This window comes from Capsicum annuum, chromosome 1 (genome assembly GCF_002878395.1).
Source record: "Capsicum annuum cultivar UCD-10X-F1 chromosome 1, UCD10Xv1.1, whole genome shotgun sequence".
NCBI classification, from domain to species: Eukaryota; Viridiplantae; Streptophyta; class Magnoliopsida; order Solanales; family Solanaceae; genus Capsicum; species Capsicum annuum.
In genome coordinates, this window is record NC_061111.1 from 54,321,180 (window position 1) to 54,336,667 (window position 15,488).

Consider the following 15,488-nt stretch of genomic DNA (forward strand, 5'->3'; position numbering starts at 1 on the left):
TAAAAAGAGTTCATTCCTTCTTCGTGTAATCCCAATGGTTTTTTGTTTGTGTTTGTTATATTTTCTTCCAGCCATTCTACTGAATTCAGCACTCATATTTTTCTTTCCATCTTTCGATAAATAAATGTTTGATCTATTTCTTTTTCACAATTCTAAAAAATTAAGATGAGTTTCATCGTCCCATCTAGACTTAGCATGTCCCAAACTAGTTTCTGGCATTCTCTGGAGAAAACAAAAATTATTTACTAAAAATTAATATATTTTCAATTCCAAATCCGACAAAAACATTTTAACTCTTTACCGCTCTAACAAGGTTGATTTCCTTTCATAATGTACATAGGCTAAGATTTCTATTTCAGGATCATGTATTAACAACCTCTTGTAGAAATGCAAGATAAGGCTGCATACAATAGCCCCTTGTGGTCCAATCCTTCCTCGGGATAGCGGGAGTTTTAGTGCTCCGGACAGCCCTTTGGTAGAAACTGCAAGTAGCACACATAGAAGAAAAATGAGTTAAGGCCATCAGAGATGGGGTTGGTCTTGTCCTATGTCGACCTCCCGCTGGCCCATAGTGTGAACCATGCTCAATGAATGTGTTAACAAGGAACCACTGACGGGAAGGAAGTTGTCCGGTAAAACTTACAATCTCCATGAATCCATGCATACCTGGCAATTAATAAGGTGCAATTGAAATAAAGATGATACAAATTAATTTGACTAAGTTTTAATCAAGTTAGTATGTTTACTTTAATTCCAAGTGCTGGGAGTTGGTTAGTCTCACTAGAGGTTTGTATGCTAGTAGAAAATGTATAGAACTTTTAGTGCTTATGGAACTAAGTGTTTACAATATTGAATTGTAATGGGTTCAAATGGTGTAATATGGACTATGAGAAGTCATATAGTCAAACCTAACTTGCTTGGCATTGATGCATAACTGTTTGTAGTTGTTGGTCGCACAATTCAACATTGTATCAAAACACTCGTCCTTGTTGTGCTTCTCAATTCTAGGCCTTGATCTTAAGTTATTCACGTTTCTGATGTCTAGTCTTGAGAGGGATGTTAAGAGCGTTCTAGATTAATTAAGAATAAGAAACGTACTGTGATTTTGACAATCTACCTCGTGATCGGATTTTAGGAGCTGCATAAGGCTCAATGTCCATCTTTTAAACAAAGTTAGTTGAGTTAGATAGAGGTCAATAGAAACTTCTGAGTTCAAGTCTCATCGCCATACTTTACAAAAAGATGTTGATGTGCTTGACTCACTGTAGAGTATCAGATGTGTTAATGATTAGGTAAAAAACACTGTATCCTTTCAACATTTTAGACTTTTAGACGAGCTGTTTGCATAATTTGACATAATCCAACACTTTTGGACTGTGAATATATGCTGTTAATTGTATTCTTATTTATCATTTTCTGTATTTCGACAAAGTATTCTTTTGTTTGGCATAGTTTGTGAGATACTTTCTTTATCTTTGAATATAAATAATTCAATGTATATACAAGTTGTTGCCTATTATTTCAACCTCGTTTTGTTGCAGACGTTGCATTTCCAACTTCAAAAGGAAAAAGAGGCACATGGTACTGGTGTTTATTTGCTTATGATTGACAGGTTTCTTCTTTTGATCTCTTCTTGTTGTTGACTTTGTTGTTTAGTTTCACACAAATAATAAAGAGACACTTGAGGTTTTAATGGTTGATTACTATGAGCAGGGTTGTCATTTGCAGTGGAGTTCTTACATTGACCTCTCTAGCAAGTGCATACCATTGACGTCAAAGCATTTGTGTGAACATGTTCAAGAAGTGGTGAAGCTGTTTTAATTCCCCATGATAAAATGAAGTATACATAAACAGTTATGGCCAAGTAGCAAAGGTATCTAAACAATGATACAACAACAACAACAAACCCAGTGTATTCCCACATAGTGGGGTTTGGGGAGGGTAAGATGTACGCAGTCCATACCACTACCTCCGGAGAAGTAGAAAGGCTGTTTCCGATAGACCCCCGGCTCAAGACAAGGAATAATAATCAGATCCGTAATAAAGCATGGAATAGGCTGACATGACATAAATACGACGTCTACAAGGAATAGTACACGAAGACTAGTAAACAAGTTCGTAATAAAGCATGAAACAAGGTAGCATAACAAGAAAAGTACACCCACCAAGTAATATCCTACCCTGACGACCCAAACTGGTATCTAAACAATGATAACATCCATTATTGGGCTTAAAAAGGATCTAATTTATCCTTGTTTATGCGTTAAACATTTTCCGATCAAACTACAGAAAAGAAGTATTCTTAGGACAAGTATATTGATTGATACATCAAACAATTTCTGATAGTGTATAAATCTTGAATTATCTTTGCTTTTAGGCAATTTGCTAATTCCTTCATGTGGCCATGTTAAAGCAGCCTACTCTATGGTGCTACCAATAAGATAGTCTTCTCTAAAAATGATCCTTTTCTTTATCAGGGAAACATCCAAGGACACAGCTATTTATCAAAACGTGCATTGTTTTAATTTGATCAAGTAAAAGAATTTTCATTCATAAACAAGACCAAATCGGTCGTATACATAGGTTACCAAAAGATCAAAACTCTACAAAATATGAAGCTCTACAAAATCCACCCAATCCCCTAAGCTAGAAGGAACTTTCTGTTTACACCAAAAGAAAATAAGAGCGCGGAGACTACTCAATTGCAAGAAACTTGATTCTACACCCTCATAGGCTCTTCTCTTTCTCTTTCTCCAAACTACCCACATTAACACTATCGGAACCATATTCCAAGCCCTTTGTCTTCTCCTCCTTCTTCTGCTCTTCCACTCAGCATCAGATTTTTCACAGTTCTTGGCATTATCCAAGGAGTGTGAAACCATCTAAACATATCCCGCCATAATCGAATGGTACCCGCAATGTATAAGGAGGTGATCCACATCCTCGCCCGTCTCCTTGCACATGTAGCACCAACTAACGCAGACAAGCTTCCGCTTTCTAAGATTTTCGGCCGTCAAAATCACCTCTCTAGTGGCTAGCCAAGTGAAAAGGACACACCTTCCTTGGCGCATTTTGAACCCATATTGCATTACATGGAAACTCAACCTCCTCCCGAACCCACAAAACGTGCCTTGTTATATTTGTTATCTTGCATTCTTATCATTAGTTCCTTGTCTGATTCTTTGGCAGGTCCCATGGGGTGGGGAGTATAATCTTGTCCTGTTTTCACTCGGACTAGATGTTTTTATTAACAAGATCTGTCATGTAGGTTGAAAGAACTAGTGAAACTGAATTATCGATTTGGTTGTTCTCTGTTAACTCACCAGATCATTGTCCAGGCATTAGGATTGTTTTTCACAATTAACTGTCCATTTAGTGATTATCTGTTAGGTCAGCTAAAGTGTGTTCAGATGTTCCGTCTATGTTCCTCTTCTCTGTGCCTACTTTAGTTTTTCCCCTCTTATAACTTTTAATGCTCCTTAATGGTGTAGCTAAGTTCTGTTGCTTCACTTGTATGACCAGTATTGGAGCTTTTTATTGGATGGATCGCGGTGCACCTTCTATATCACCAGGGAGCAATAACAGGTTAGAGTCCACAATAATATCTTACATTTGAAGAGAAAATAAATGAAAGATGTAATCCAAAGTGAATACCACAGAGTGAGTTATGGAGAATCCTGAAAGTTAGTCTCCAAATACTTCCCACAAGACCTTCGTGGTGTTGGGAAATCCTGCACTTTCTGCTACCTCTATATTAGTTGGAAAATGATCATCTTTGTAAGTAGTTGATCAGAAATGCAATTGTTTTGCTGAAGATATTTGCGTTCTACTCTCTATGGATCTTCTTTTTCTTCGGATGAGCTGGGAAAGTACTCTTGGATTAATCTTAAGATATGAACCTATTCTTTGATATGCTAAAATGCTTCTCGTGTTATTCTAAATTCACATGTAAGAAAAATAGCTCTTGGAAGCCTGCCTCGGCTCTTGGAGACGGCTTAGGAGTTTTGAAATATAGGCTTTTCAGTTTGATAGAGGGCTTCTTAAAAACATATTTGTGCTTCTTAAAAGCATATTTGCTTCAGGCATGAGCACATAATTGTAGTCTTTTAGAGATGTAACTCTACTCCTATGATAAAGGTTGCAGTTCAGTTGTCTTTCCCTTTGTTTTTGTTGTTTAGCTCCACCATTTTAGATAAACCCAAGTTGTTTGCTTGTCATTTATTTTTCTTTCTTCTCGTGGAGGTGGGATGGTGCTGGTTGTGGTTTTGATAACCGCACGTGTCGTAAGATCAATTGCATACTTCTAATATCATATGAATGGTTACGAATTTCCTTCTGTTTTCTTTCATCTGTTCATGTTTTTCCTATGTCAACACTTGGCTTTGTTCTTAGGAGGTAAAAGGAGTGGTAAAGAGATAGGAAGAGGAATGGTATATTTCATATTTCTTTTCGGTCTTCTGAAATAATGTGAAGTACAGGAAAGAGAAACTCATTGGTGTACTTCCCATGTTTACTTATACAGTATTTTCCTTTTCTTTCTATATAATTTGCATCAGTTTTTTTTCTTTTGCTTCTTATTCTCAAATTGAATTTTTTAGTATTACATATTTGTCTTGTTACCAGGAGAAGTCTCTCTCTGCAAAGTGTGTCAGACATTGCTGTTCAAGAGATCCAGAAGATTCTTGTGGTGCATCCGGTGGTTGTTCTAACTACAAAAGCAGCAAGTTTACAGGATAAATTTACAGCACGTGAAGTTATTAGGTTGGATTCAGTACATTTCTTTTGTCCAAAATAAATCTTGTATTGCATATTACTGAAATCTGGTTACAAATGAACAAATAAATATGATAATTTATCCTTTGTAGAGAATGTGGTGGAATAATTATAGCCCCAATATGTGCTGTATGTCTGTAGATGTGCCCTGGTTTAATTCCATATTCTGTTGTCATTGCTTTGGACAGTTTGTCTTCTGATTGACTGATTTTTCAACTAAACAAGTAACATAACATATATGGGAACTTTATATGTTTGATCACTAATAGTGGTTTATGAGCTTTTCCACCCATGATAGTATCAATTTAGGATCTTTTGTATACCATGTTTATGAAACTGTTCAGTTGTTCCTAAGATCATTTCTTGATGATTTTAAGCTGCCAAACCCGACAAATAGTTCTCTTTTCACATTCATCGTTCTCTAATTTGCAACCACTCAAACAGGAATACAGGGCAGTTGTCTGTTGAGAATAACTTGGACTCAAGGACCATTAGGATTAGTACTAATGCTCAACTGTATCGGGAATATATGCCTTCACTGTGGCAGGTAACCATGATATATATGAAAATCTTGTGTATAGCCAGTGTATATTCTCTCTTATTTTCCTTTTTCTATTTGGTGTTCTTTGTCTTTTCCAGTTAAAGAGAGTATATGTTGTGTTTCATATAACGAACCTTAAATGCAAGAGTTCAAATATTTTAGCTAAATTTTAGTTCAGCTTCTTGAAGAAATGTGTAGGGTAAGGCTGCCGTTCAAATGTTGTAGCTAAAGTTTAGTACAGCCTCTTGCAGAAATGCACGGTATAGCTAAATTTTAGTGCACTGGCTGCGCTTTTTTTCACTTGACACTATAGAGGATTCTCTTGGATCTGTTTTTGCCATATCAGAGAAGGAAATTCTAGTGAATGATTTATAGATATCTTTTCATAGCGAAGAACTCATTTGTTGGGTATCTTGTTCAAGTACTTTACTTAACTATTTCTTTTTAAGTTATAGTGACTTGTTTATGGATATAAACTGAGAAAATTGGAGGACGATTCCGGCGTACAACATTGTAAACTTTTAAATATCACTACAACTTTTGCATTTAGCAATTCATGTTTCACTACCTTTTTTTTCAACAACAACAATATACCCAGTGTATTCCCACAAAATGGGGTTTGGGGAGCATAAAGTGTATGCAATCCATATACCACACTACCTTAGATGAAGTAGAGAAGTTGTTTTTGATAGACCCCCGGCTCAGGACAAATGTTTCACTACCTTTTTTTTTTGAAGTCTATAAATAGGTGTATCAAATGATAGCCGTGTAGATCCCTGCGTTATTCATAAACTAACAACGAAAATGAAATACCATGGTTGAACAAACTATAATACAATCTTCTTAGTTACGATCTCTTAGTCTCTTTGTAAGTAGGCTCTCTCCTAATACCTCTTTTGTTCCCATTTTGAAGGTCTCTTGCATATCCTCAATGTTGAGGAATACATTATCGGTTTCAAATAAAATAAAATGCATCTGCTTAGTTAGTAGCAAAGTTATCAGCTTTTCTCCTTTTAGAATCTATCTATGTCAGAATATGAGTAGAAATAGGAATAGTATATAAAAATCCTACTTGGAAAAGGACTATACTATAGTGTCTATAAATAGGGTCTCGATGTAATTATGTAGTCACACAATTTAATAATATTTTTCTCCATTATTTCTCACATGGTATCGGTGAAAAACTTTAGAAAAGAAAACTCAGTCATTGTGCGTCAATTTTGGTGACTGATTTGTGTCCTTTTTTTATTTTGTGGGTTGTGTGAAAAATACAACACCACCAAGAGGATCGGAAAGATCAGATGACAAATACCTGACCAAAACTGCCGGGAAAATACCAACCACGCACCGACACGCGCCTGCTGAAATTCTGAAATTCCGGCGAGATCTGGCGCGTGAACTCATTTCCGATCGAATTTTTGAGTTGTTTTTTTGTTGGGGCCGCCGATCCATTCTGCTCCGACCTGTTACTTTTTTTTTTGGATTCTGGCAATATTTGAGATTCGGACTGCTAGAACCCTAATTCCGGCGACATCAATTTTTTTTTTCTTTTTCTGCAAGTTTTCAGATTTCCAGATCCTGTTTCTTGATGTTTTCAAGTTAATTTCCAAGATGTCTTTTTGATATGATGTTTTTGGCCCCAAAACTACTGGAATCGGAAGTTCAAGTCTTATGATCACTTCCGAACCATTAATGGGAAGTTCAAATTATTTAGCCTGGGCTTCCTTGGTTGAATTGTGGTGCAAAAGTCAAGGTGTTTAAGATCACTTGACGAATAAGGCTGGTGTGGTAGATGAAAAGGCAAAATCTAGCGCAGAAGATGCGAAAGCTAAAGAACAATGGGAGAAAGTTGAAGCTCAATTATGTAGTCTCTTATGGCGATCTATTGACTCCAAGTTGATGCCCGTGTTTCGTCCATTCCAGACGTGTTATTTAGTTTGGGAAAAGGCTTATGCGTTATACACTTATGACATCTCGTTTTTATGATGTGATATCTCGAATGACCAACTTGAAGAAACAAGAATCCGATGCCTACTTAGGACAAGTACAAGCTGTCATGGAAGAATTTGATGCATTGATGCCCGTCACTGCGGATGTGGAAAGTGGAAAAACAAGAAGAGCATAGACATGTTATTTTTAGTTCTTACACTTGCTGGACTTTCTACTGACCATGATGTTGTACGTGATCAGATTTTAGCTAGTCCTACGGTTCCTACAATTGATGAGTTATTCTCTCGTCTGCTTTGTCTTGCCGCGCCTCCCAGTCACAAAGTAATTTCATCACCCGCTGTTGACTCTTCTATTCTTGCATGTCAAACCATAGAAAAATGAACATATCAGCCTATGGAAAATCGGCGAGGAGGAGGTCGTTTTGGAAAATTTTGATCAAGGTTTAGTATTGTCATAAAGTTGGATACACTCAGGATATATGCCATTGTTTGCATGGTTCACCACCCAGTTATGATCCTATTGTTGTAAAGGAATATGAGTTCCTTTGGAATCGAGCAAGTAAGCAGATATCTCCACATATCACCACAGCCTAATCGACTATCCAATAATCTCATATTGCCCAAACAGAATATGATGAGTTCTTTCAGTATCGAGCAAGTAAGCAGACATCTCCACAAGTAGCCTCGGTTGCCCAGCCTGATGCTTCTATTGTTGGTAATCCTTTTGCTTGTGTTTCACAGTCTAGTACTCTTGGATCATGAGTTGTGGACTCAGGTGCTTCTGATCATATTTCTGGTAACAAATCACTTTTGTCTGATATTGTTTATTCACAATCTCTTCCTGCTATTACTTTAACCAATGGGATCCTAACACAACCAAAAGAAGTTAGACAAGCCAAACCCCTATCTTTTGTCCCTCTAGATTCTGTTCTTTATGTCCTTGGTTGTCCTTTTAATCTTGCATCTGTTAGTCGTTTGACACGTGCCCTTCATTGTAGCATAATTTTTTTTGTTGACTTTTTCTAATGCAGGACCGCAGTACGGGACAGACGATTGGCGCAGGACATGAATCACGAGGCCGTTACCATTTTATCTCTTCAAATTCCTTCACAACATGCTCCGTTATAGACCCTCCAAACCTAATTCATAAACGTTTGGGACATTCGAGTCTATCCAAGCTACAAAAGATGGTGCCTAGTTTGTCTAGTTTATCTACATTAGATCGTGAGTTATGTCAACTTGGGAAACACACTCGTGCTACTTTCTCACGTAGGATTGAGTCATTCAGAGTTTATTTTCTCATTAGTTCATTCTGATGTTTGTGGTCCTAGTCGAGTTAATTCACCTTTAGGTTTTCGTTATTTTGTTAGTTTCATTGATGATTTTTCAAGATGTACTTGGGTTTTCTAAATGAAAGGTCGTTCTGAGATATTTTCTATATTCACAAGTTTTTGTGCTGAAATACAAACTCAATTTGGTGTTTCTATTCGTACTTTTTGTAGTGATAATGCCTTAGAATACTTATCCTCTCAGTTTCAGGAGTTCATGACTCATCAAGGAATTGTTCACCAAACATCTTGTCTGTACGCCCCTCAGCAGAATGGTATAGCAGAAAGAAAAAATAGACATTTTCTTGAGACTGCTCACACTCCTCTCATTGAATTCCATATTCTGTTGGATTTTTGGGGCAATGCAGTCCTCACATCTTGTTATCTAAATAATAGAATGCCATCATCTATCGTCTTCCATTCAGAATAAGGTTCCCCATTCTATATTGTTTCCACAGTCACATCTCTACTCTATCCCCTCTCGTGTCTTTAGGAGCACATGCTTTGTTCATAACTTAGCCCCTAGAAAAGATAAATTAGCTCCTCGTGCTCTCAAGCATGTCTTTCCTTGGTTACTCTCGAGTTCAAAAAGGGTATCGTTATTATTCACCGGATCTTCGTTGCTACTTTATGTCCGCCGATGTCACTTTTTTTTAATCTCGACCTTACTATATATCTTCTGATCATCTTGATATCTCTGAGATTTTACCCGTATCTCCAGTCTTACCCGCACTATCTTTGGTCTTACCCGTATCTCCAGACTTACCCGAACCAACCTTTGAGGAATCAACGGTTACTTCTACGTCTCCAGTTACAGTGCCACCACTTCTGACTTATCATCGTCGTCTGCGTCCACCATTAGTCTCAGATGATTCATGTCATTCGTCGGACGCTGCTCCTACTGCGGACTTGCCTTCTCCTAGCCAATCAGTTGCACTTCAAAAAGGTATGCATTCCACTCGTAATGCTAACCCACATTATAGTTTCTTGAGTTATCATCGTTTATCATCACCCCATTATACTTTTGTATCATCTTTGTCCTCTATTTCTATCCCTATGACTATAGGTGAAACACTTTCTCATTCAGGGTGGAAGCAAGCTATGATAGATGAGATGTCTGCTTTACATGCGAGTGGTACTTGGGAGCTTGTTTCCCTTCTTGCAGGTAAATCTACTGTTGGTTGCCGTTGGATTTATGTAGTCAAAGTTGGTCCAGACAGTCAGGTTGATCGGCTTAAGGCTCGCCTTGTTGCCAAAGAATACACGCAAATATTTGGGCTTGATTATAGTGACACTTTCTCTCCAATGGCTAAAATAGCATCTGTCGTCTTTTCCTATCCATTGCTGCCGTTCGTCATTGACCTCTTTATCAGTTGGATATTAAGAATGCTTTTTTGTATGGTGATCTTGAGTAAGAAGTCTATATGGCGCAACCACCTGGTTTTGTTGCTCAGGGGGAATCTAGTAGCCTTGTATGTCGATTGCGCAGGTCAATCTATGGTCTGAACTAGTCCCCTCGAGCTTGGTTTGGAAAATTCAGCACAGTAATTCAGCAGTTTGGCATGATTCGTAGAGCTGATCACTCAGTGTTTTATCGATATTCTCTACCAAATCTGTTTGTGTTGATGATATTGTTATCACCAGCAATGATGAAGATGATATCACTAAATTAAAGCAAAATCTCTTTCAGCATTTTCAGAACAAAGACACTGGCAGATTGAAATATTTTTTAGGTATTGAGGTTGCTCAGTCCAGATTACGTATTGTTATTTCTCAACGCAAGTATGCCTTAGACATTCTTGAGGAGACGGGAATGATAGGATATAGACCCAGTGACACTCCTATGGATCCAAATGCTAAACTTCTACTAGGACAGGGGAGCCACTCAGTGATCCTGAAAGGTATAGGCAGTTGGTTGGAAAGTTGAATTATCTCACCGTGACAAGACCTGACATATCCTTTCTTGTGAGTGTTGTAAGTCAGTTTATGACTTTCCCCCGTGATAGTCATTGGGATACAGTTGTTCGTATTCTGCGATATATAAAGTCAGCTCCAGGTAAAGGACTACTCTTTGAGAATCGACGTCACAAGCATATCATTGGATACACAAATGCTGATTGGGCAGGATCATCCTCTGATAGACGTTCTACTTCCGGATATTGTGTTTTAGTAGGAGGTAATTTGGTGTCTTGGAAGAGTAAGAAACAGAGTGTGGTTGCTCGACCTAGTGTGGAAGCAGAATATCGAGCAATGGCTGTAGCAACTTGTGAGCTAGTTTTGATCAAACAGTTGCTGAGAGAATTAAAATTTGGAGAAACCGGTAAGATGAAACTTGTGTGTGATAATCAAGCAGCCCTTCTTATCGCATCAAATCCGGTGTTTCATGAGAGGACTAAACACGTAGAGATTGATTGTCACTTTGTCAGAGAAAAGATACTCTCAGGAGATATTATTACAAAATTTGTGAAGTCAAGTGATCAACTTGCAGATATCTTTACCAAGTCTCTCACCGGTCCTCGTATTAATTACATTTGTAACAAGCTAGGTACATATGATTTGTATGCACCAGCTTGAGGGGGAGTGTTAGAATATGAGTAGAAATAAGAATAGTAAATAAAAATCCTACTTGAAAAAGGATTGTACTATAGTGTCTTTAAATAGGGTCTCGATGTAATTATGTAAATACTCAATTTAATAATATTTTTCTCCATTAATTCTCACAATCTCGATTAATGAACTGTGCAAAAATGTTTTAGACACTTGAGAATCCTGCATATAACAGGTTGTCTTGTTTTAGTAATAACTTGTACTGAATTAACTATTCATTTGAAGTAGACGAGATTCTGTAAATGAAACTAATGAACACAATGCACCCTAGCATTATATATTTCCAAAGATTTTGTGCATACAGATGATGTACCTATCCCCTATCCCCTATATAACACATATTAAAATGGAGCAGCATTGCTACAAAAGCTTGGCATCCAAAACCCTGAAATCAAGGAATAATATATGCTTCAGTCTTTCCAAATATACAAGTCTTCGACAGTGTTAAACAATTTACCTACGTACCTACCTACCATACTCTTGCATATGGATTTATACAACAACATACCTAGTATATTCCCAAAAAATGAGGTTGGAGTGTATGTAGTCTTTGCTTATACCTGAGAGGTGAGATAGAGAGGTTGTTTCTAATAGACCTTTGGCTCAAGACAAAAATAGTCTTGCAAAAGACGTAATTGAAGTACAAGAGACAGTGGGCAGTAAAAGAACACCAAATAGTAGCAGACAGTACTACATCAAAATAATACTACAATTGAACTACACGAAGCAGCAGATATCAACAAAAATCGAAGAGCAAGAAACACGAAGGTAGCACTATGACTAGAGGCATGGGTAACAATATATGCACTTCTACCTATTAGCATGGATGTTAATAATAATGAGATTTGCAATTAAAAGTGAAAATTAAGTTTGTCAATTAAGTGGGGTCCTTCAAGTTTTAAAAATTAGGTAAAAGTAACAAATTTTTTTCAGCTTTTTATTTTTTTTACTTTCGCCCCCGCAATCTCAACAACTATAGAAGTTGTTCGACAACTATGCAAAGTTGTTGGACGACTGAATAGTTGTCGGGACAACTAATGCAGTTGTCGAACAACTGTGTGCAGTTGTTTGAAGGACTTGACCCACTAATATTGCGGGATCCACTTGTCCCTTTTAATTAATTGGAGACATGAGAGGCATTCACACCTCATTTTTCCTAGTAACCTATCTACTAACCTTCTACCTTAATTCGCGTCATCCAAACCTTCCTATCTAAGGTCATGTCCTTGGTAAGCTGCAACTGCGTCATGTCCTGTCTTATCACCTCCCCCGAATACTTCTACATTCTACCTTTACCTCAGCATGAAGCATCCATAGCCAACCCCTCACACCTCTGCTCTAGGGAATTCGTGTCTCTCCTCATCACTTGCCTATTCTATCTCAACCTCGCTTCCTGCATCTTTTCCTCTATGGAAGTCACTCCCACCTTGTCTCGGATATCCTCATTTTTAATTCATGCTCTTGCATATGGATTATGCAAATCAAAAAGTGTATGTAGTTCTCTATCTGCATCTTCATGCACAGTTGAAAATAAAATGAAGGACTTGAGAAAGACAGCCAATAATTTGTTATTTAAGGAGTGAAACCATCATTGAAGTCTTGGAAGGAAACGTGGACCTAAAATCAATTTAGCAAAACAGAGAACATAATGGAAGTAGAAGATTCATATAGGCGATAATATATTAGATTCAATATTTGCTAGGTACCTTTTTAGATTTTTTTTTTTTTTTTTGAAATTAGCATGTCAATAGAAACGGACGAGAACTTAAAAGGGCCAAGTTTTGAATTTTGGGATGGAAAGGTTCTGTCGAAATAGATAATAAGGGTTCATATAGCATACCCAACAGACGGCAGAGCCCCCTTTTTTTCACTTTTCCCCTTGATAACACTTGAACAGAAATATATCTTGGGCCTAACTCAACCCTCAAAACTAGCTCAAGAGGTGAGGATTTGCTCAAGTCATATTAAAGAGACCACCTATTCCTTAAAGGGCCAATGTGGGTTGAGTTAGTCCGAGGATACATTTCTTTTCAAGTTAAATTTCTATTAACATGGGCATAAAGAGGCGCCCGTATACAAGAACCATACGAAAATGCAAAAAACATGCAAAAAGATATGGGTTCTACGAATGACACCCAATCATCTATATATAAATGAATGTGGGAGATTTGACAGGAATCCCACATTTATATAACTGTTTTTCTTCAGTTGCACATTTGGTCTTTAAGGGCTCACTAACCTTGATAATCTTTTCTGGTTGTTGCAGTCCTTTGTTTCACACAGAATACTTGTGCGCCCTTTAGGTATGGCTCAAAATCATTTAGGCCAGACCATTTCTTACTCTTATCATGAATTAAAAAAAAATTGGATTTCTCATTACTCCCCGCAGATGACGGTAAATATCTAAAGCAGCCCATCTATTTGTCAGAATGGCTGTTGCCATCCCTGAAGATATCAGACAAATTCACAATCAATGATGTATGTGCAATCTAAAAGTTGAGTTTTTAAAATGTCTTTTTTTTGTATTCGATAAGTCAGTCTCATGTTTCACTTGTGTGCTTGCCTCAAAATGTAGGATGGCACACAAATTGTATCATGAAATTTACACGATTTGGACTAGCCTTTTGACACACTGATTCATGATTTCTCCCACAACCCGAGCTCAAGCATTTTGGAATTTGATCCAATTGCTCTTTGGGAAGTGAGATGCTACATGGAAGTTCTGTACCTATTCAGAACATGGAAGCTTTCTACCTACTAAGATTCTGGATAGACAAAATTCCAGGCAGAAAATACAGGGACTGTTCTCAATATGGTACGCATCTCATTAGATTTTTAACAAGCTGATTATTGTTCAAATTTTGGAGTGATATGAAAGTTGATTTGTAGGACTCGTATTGCAAGTTTTGGGCAACCTGAGAGATGTTGACTTCCGTCTACTTTCCACCAGCCAATGTAAATTGATAACCAAAGCAAGAAAGAAAAGGAAAAGCAAAGATGTCAATAGTTCTCGCGTTGATTCTTGAAATATTTTTGAGTTTGGGACACAAATCTAGAGAAATCGGAGGACAGTGAAGCAGATGAGAATTCTTAGTAAAAATTATACTATTGGTAATTTCAATAGTAAAGAGCAGAAGTTGAGGCTGCATTTCTTTTTCTCCAATTGATATGTTTTGTAGTGGTGTTGTGATGTTCTGTATAAAGATAATAACTAGGACGTCAAGAAACCTGGTTGGAGAGTTCTTAGGATATGTACTGTGTTTTTAGATAAATTAATGAAATGACTCTGCACAGGAGCTGTTGAAAATTTTATTGGCTTGAATCGATTGCCCCGCCATGCCCACTTACGGTATGCTGACCAAAATGGTCATTCAGAAACAACTTATTCGTACCTGGTATTTGCACCAAGCGAATAAATGCAAGGTGTCTTGCACATGTAAGCAAAGCCACACCTAAACTGTTTTTGGTCTGAAAACACCTTTTGGATTTTGGGATTTAATCCTCAACAGAAGAGATTTCACTCTAATACTAACTTACCCTGCTAGAACAGCTGATGAGGCCTAGACAAAAGGATTAGTTTATTTCACTTAAAATCATAAACTCAATAGGGGCTATAATCTTTCAAGAGCACCATTTAACTTTTGGCCTAATTGAAAAATTGCGCCAACTATTTCTATCTTCGGCAGTTTTCATCCAATGTTGGACAAGATTTACCTTAACAAGTCATGTTGAAGTTTGATTTCAAATTCCCGATGGATCCCTAGTAATATATAAAAGGACAAAAGACACTCTATAGCACTTTTTAAAACAAATAACCTAAGTTTGAAAACTTTTCAAAAAGTGGTTAGTCGGATATACTATTTTCGCTTTATAACCATTTCTAATTTGGATCATTTTGGCCTACGTAATTCATATACAGTTCATATACAATACTGACGCAGTCTATATAAAATACTGATATAGTATTCAACCTGGGAAATTCGACCCTTTTAAAAATATTTCAATTTTTTTTTGCTATAAATTTATTAACTGATCAAATATTCTGCTTTTTTTATTGTTTAGAAATAACAAAGAAATTATATAAAAAAGATATAATTACAAAAACAAACAACAACAACAACAACAAACCCAGTGTATTTCCATAAAGTGGGGTCTGGGGAGGGTAAAATGTACGCAGTCCATACCGCTACCTCCGAAGAAGTCGAGAGGATGTTTTCGATAGACTCCCGGCTCAAGATAAATAATAGTAAATAAGAGCGTAGTGAAACATGAAGCAGGATGAATGACACA

At 37.1% G+C, this 15,488-nt stretch overlaps 1 protein-coding gene across 3 annotated transcripts in view; it reads left to right on the forward strand.

The window, feature by feature from the left end:
* Window positions 1-14,505, forward strand: part of LOC107874779 (DNA repair protein XRCC2 homolog) — a 30,075-nt gene extending 15,570 nt beyond the window's left edge. The window contains exons 4-11 of one of the 3 annotated variants that reach the window (XM_016721523.2): window positions 1,542-1,612; window positions 3,523-3,585; window positions 4,624-4,761; window positions 5,218-5,320; window positions 13,465-13,501; window positions 13,588-13,676; window positions 13,774-14,013; window positions 14,088-14,505. In XM_016721523.2, coding sequence (XP_016577009.1) covers window positions 1,542-1,612; window positions 3,523-3,585; window positions 4,624-4,761; window positions 5,218-5,320; window positions 13,465-13,501; window positions 13,588-13,676; window positions 13,774-13,797 — 525 coding nt within the window. In that variant the 3' untranslated portion in view covers window positions 13,798-14,013; window positions 14,088-14,505. Of the gene's footprint in view, window positions 1-1,541; window positions 1,613-3,522; window positions 3,586-4,623; window positions 4,762-5,217; window positions 5,321-8,294; window positions 11,090-13,464; window positions 13,502-13,587; window positions 13,677-13,773; window positions 14,014-14,087 lie in introns of those variants that run through there. The other 2 variants (XM_047394005.1, XM_047393960.1) reach the window with 2 other exon arrangements.
* The last annotated feature ends 983 nt before the right edge of the window (window positions 14,506-15,488 follow it).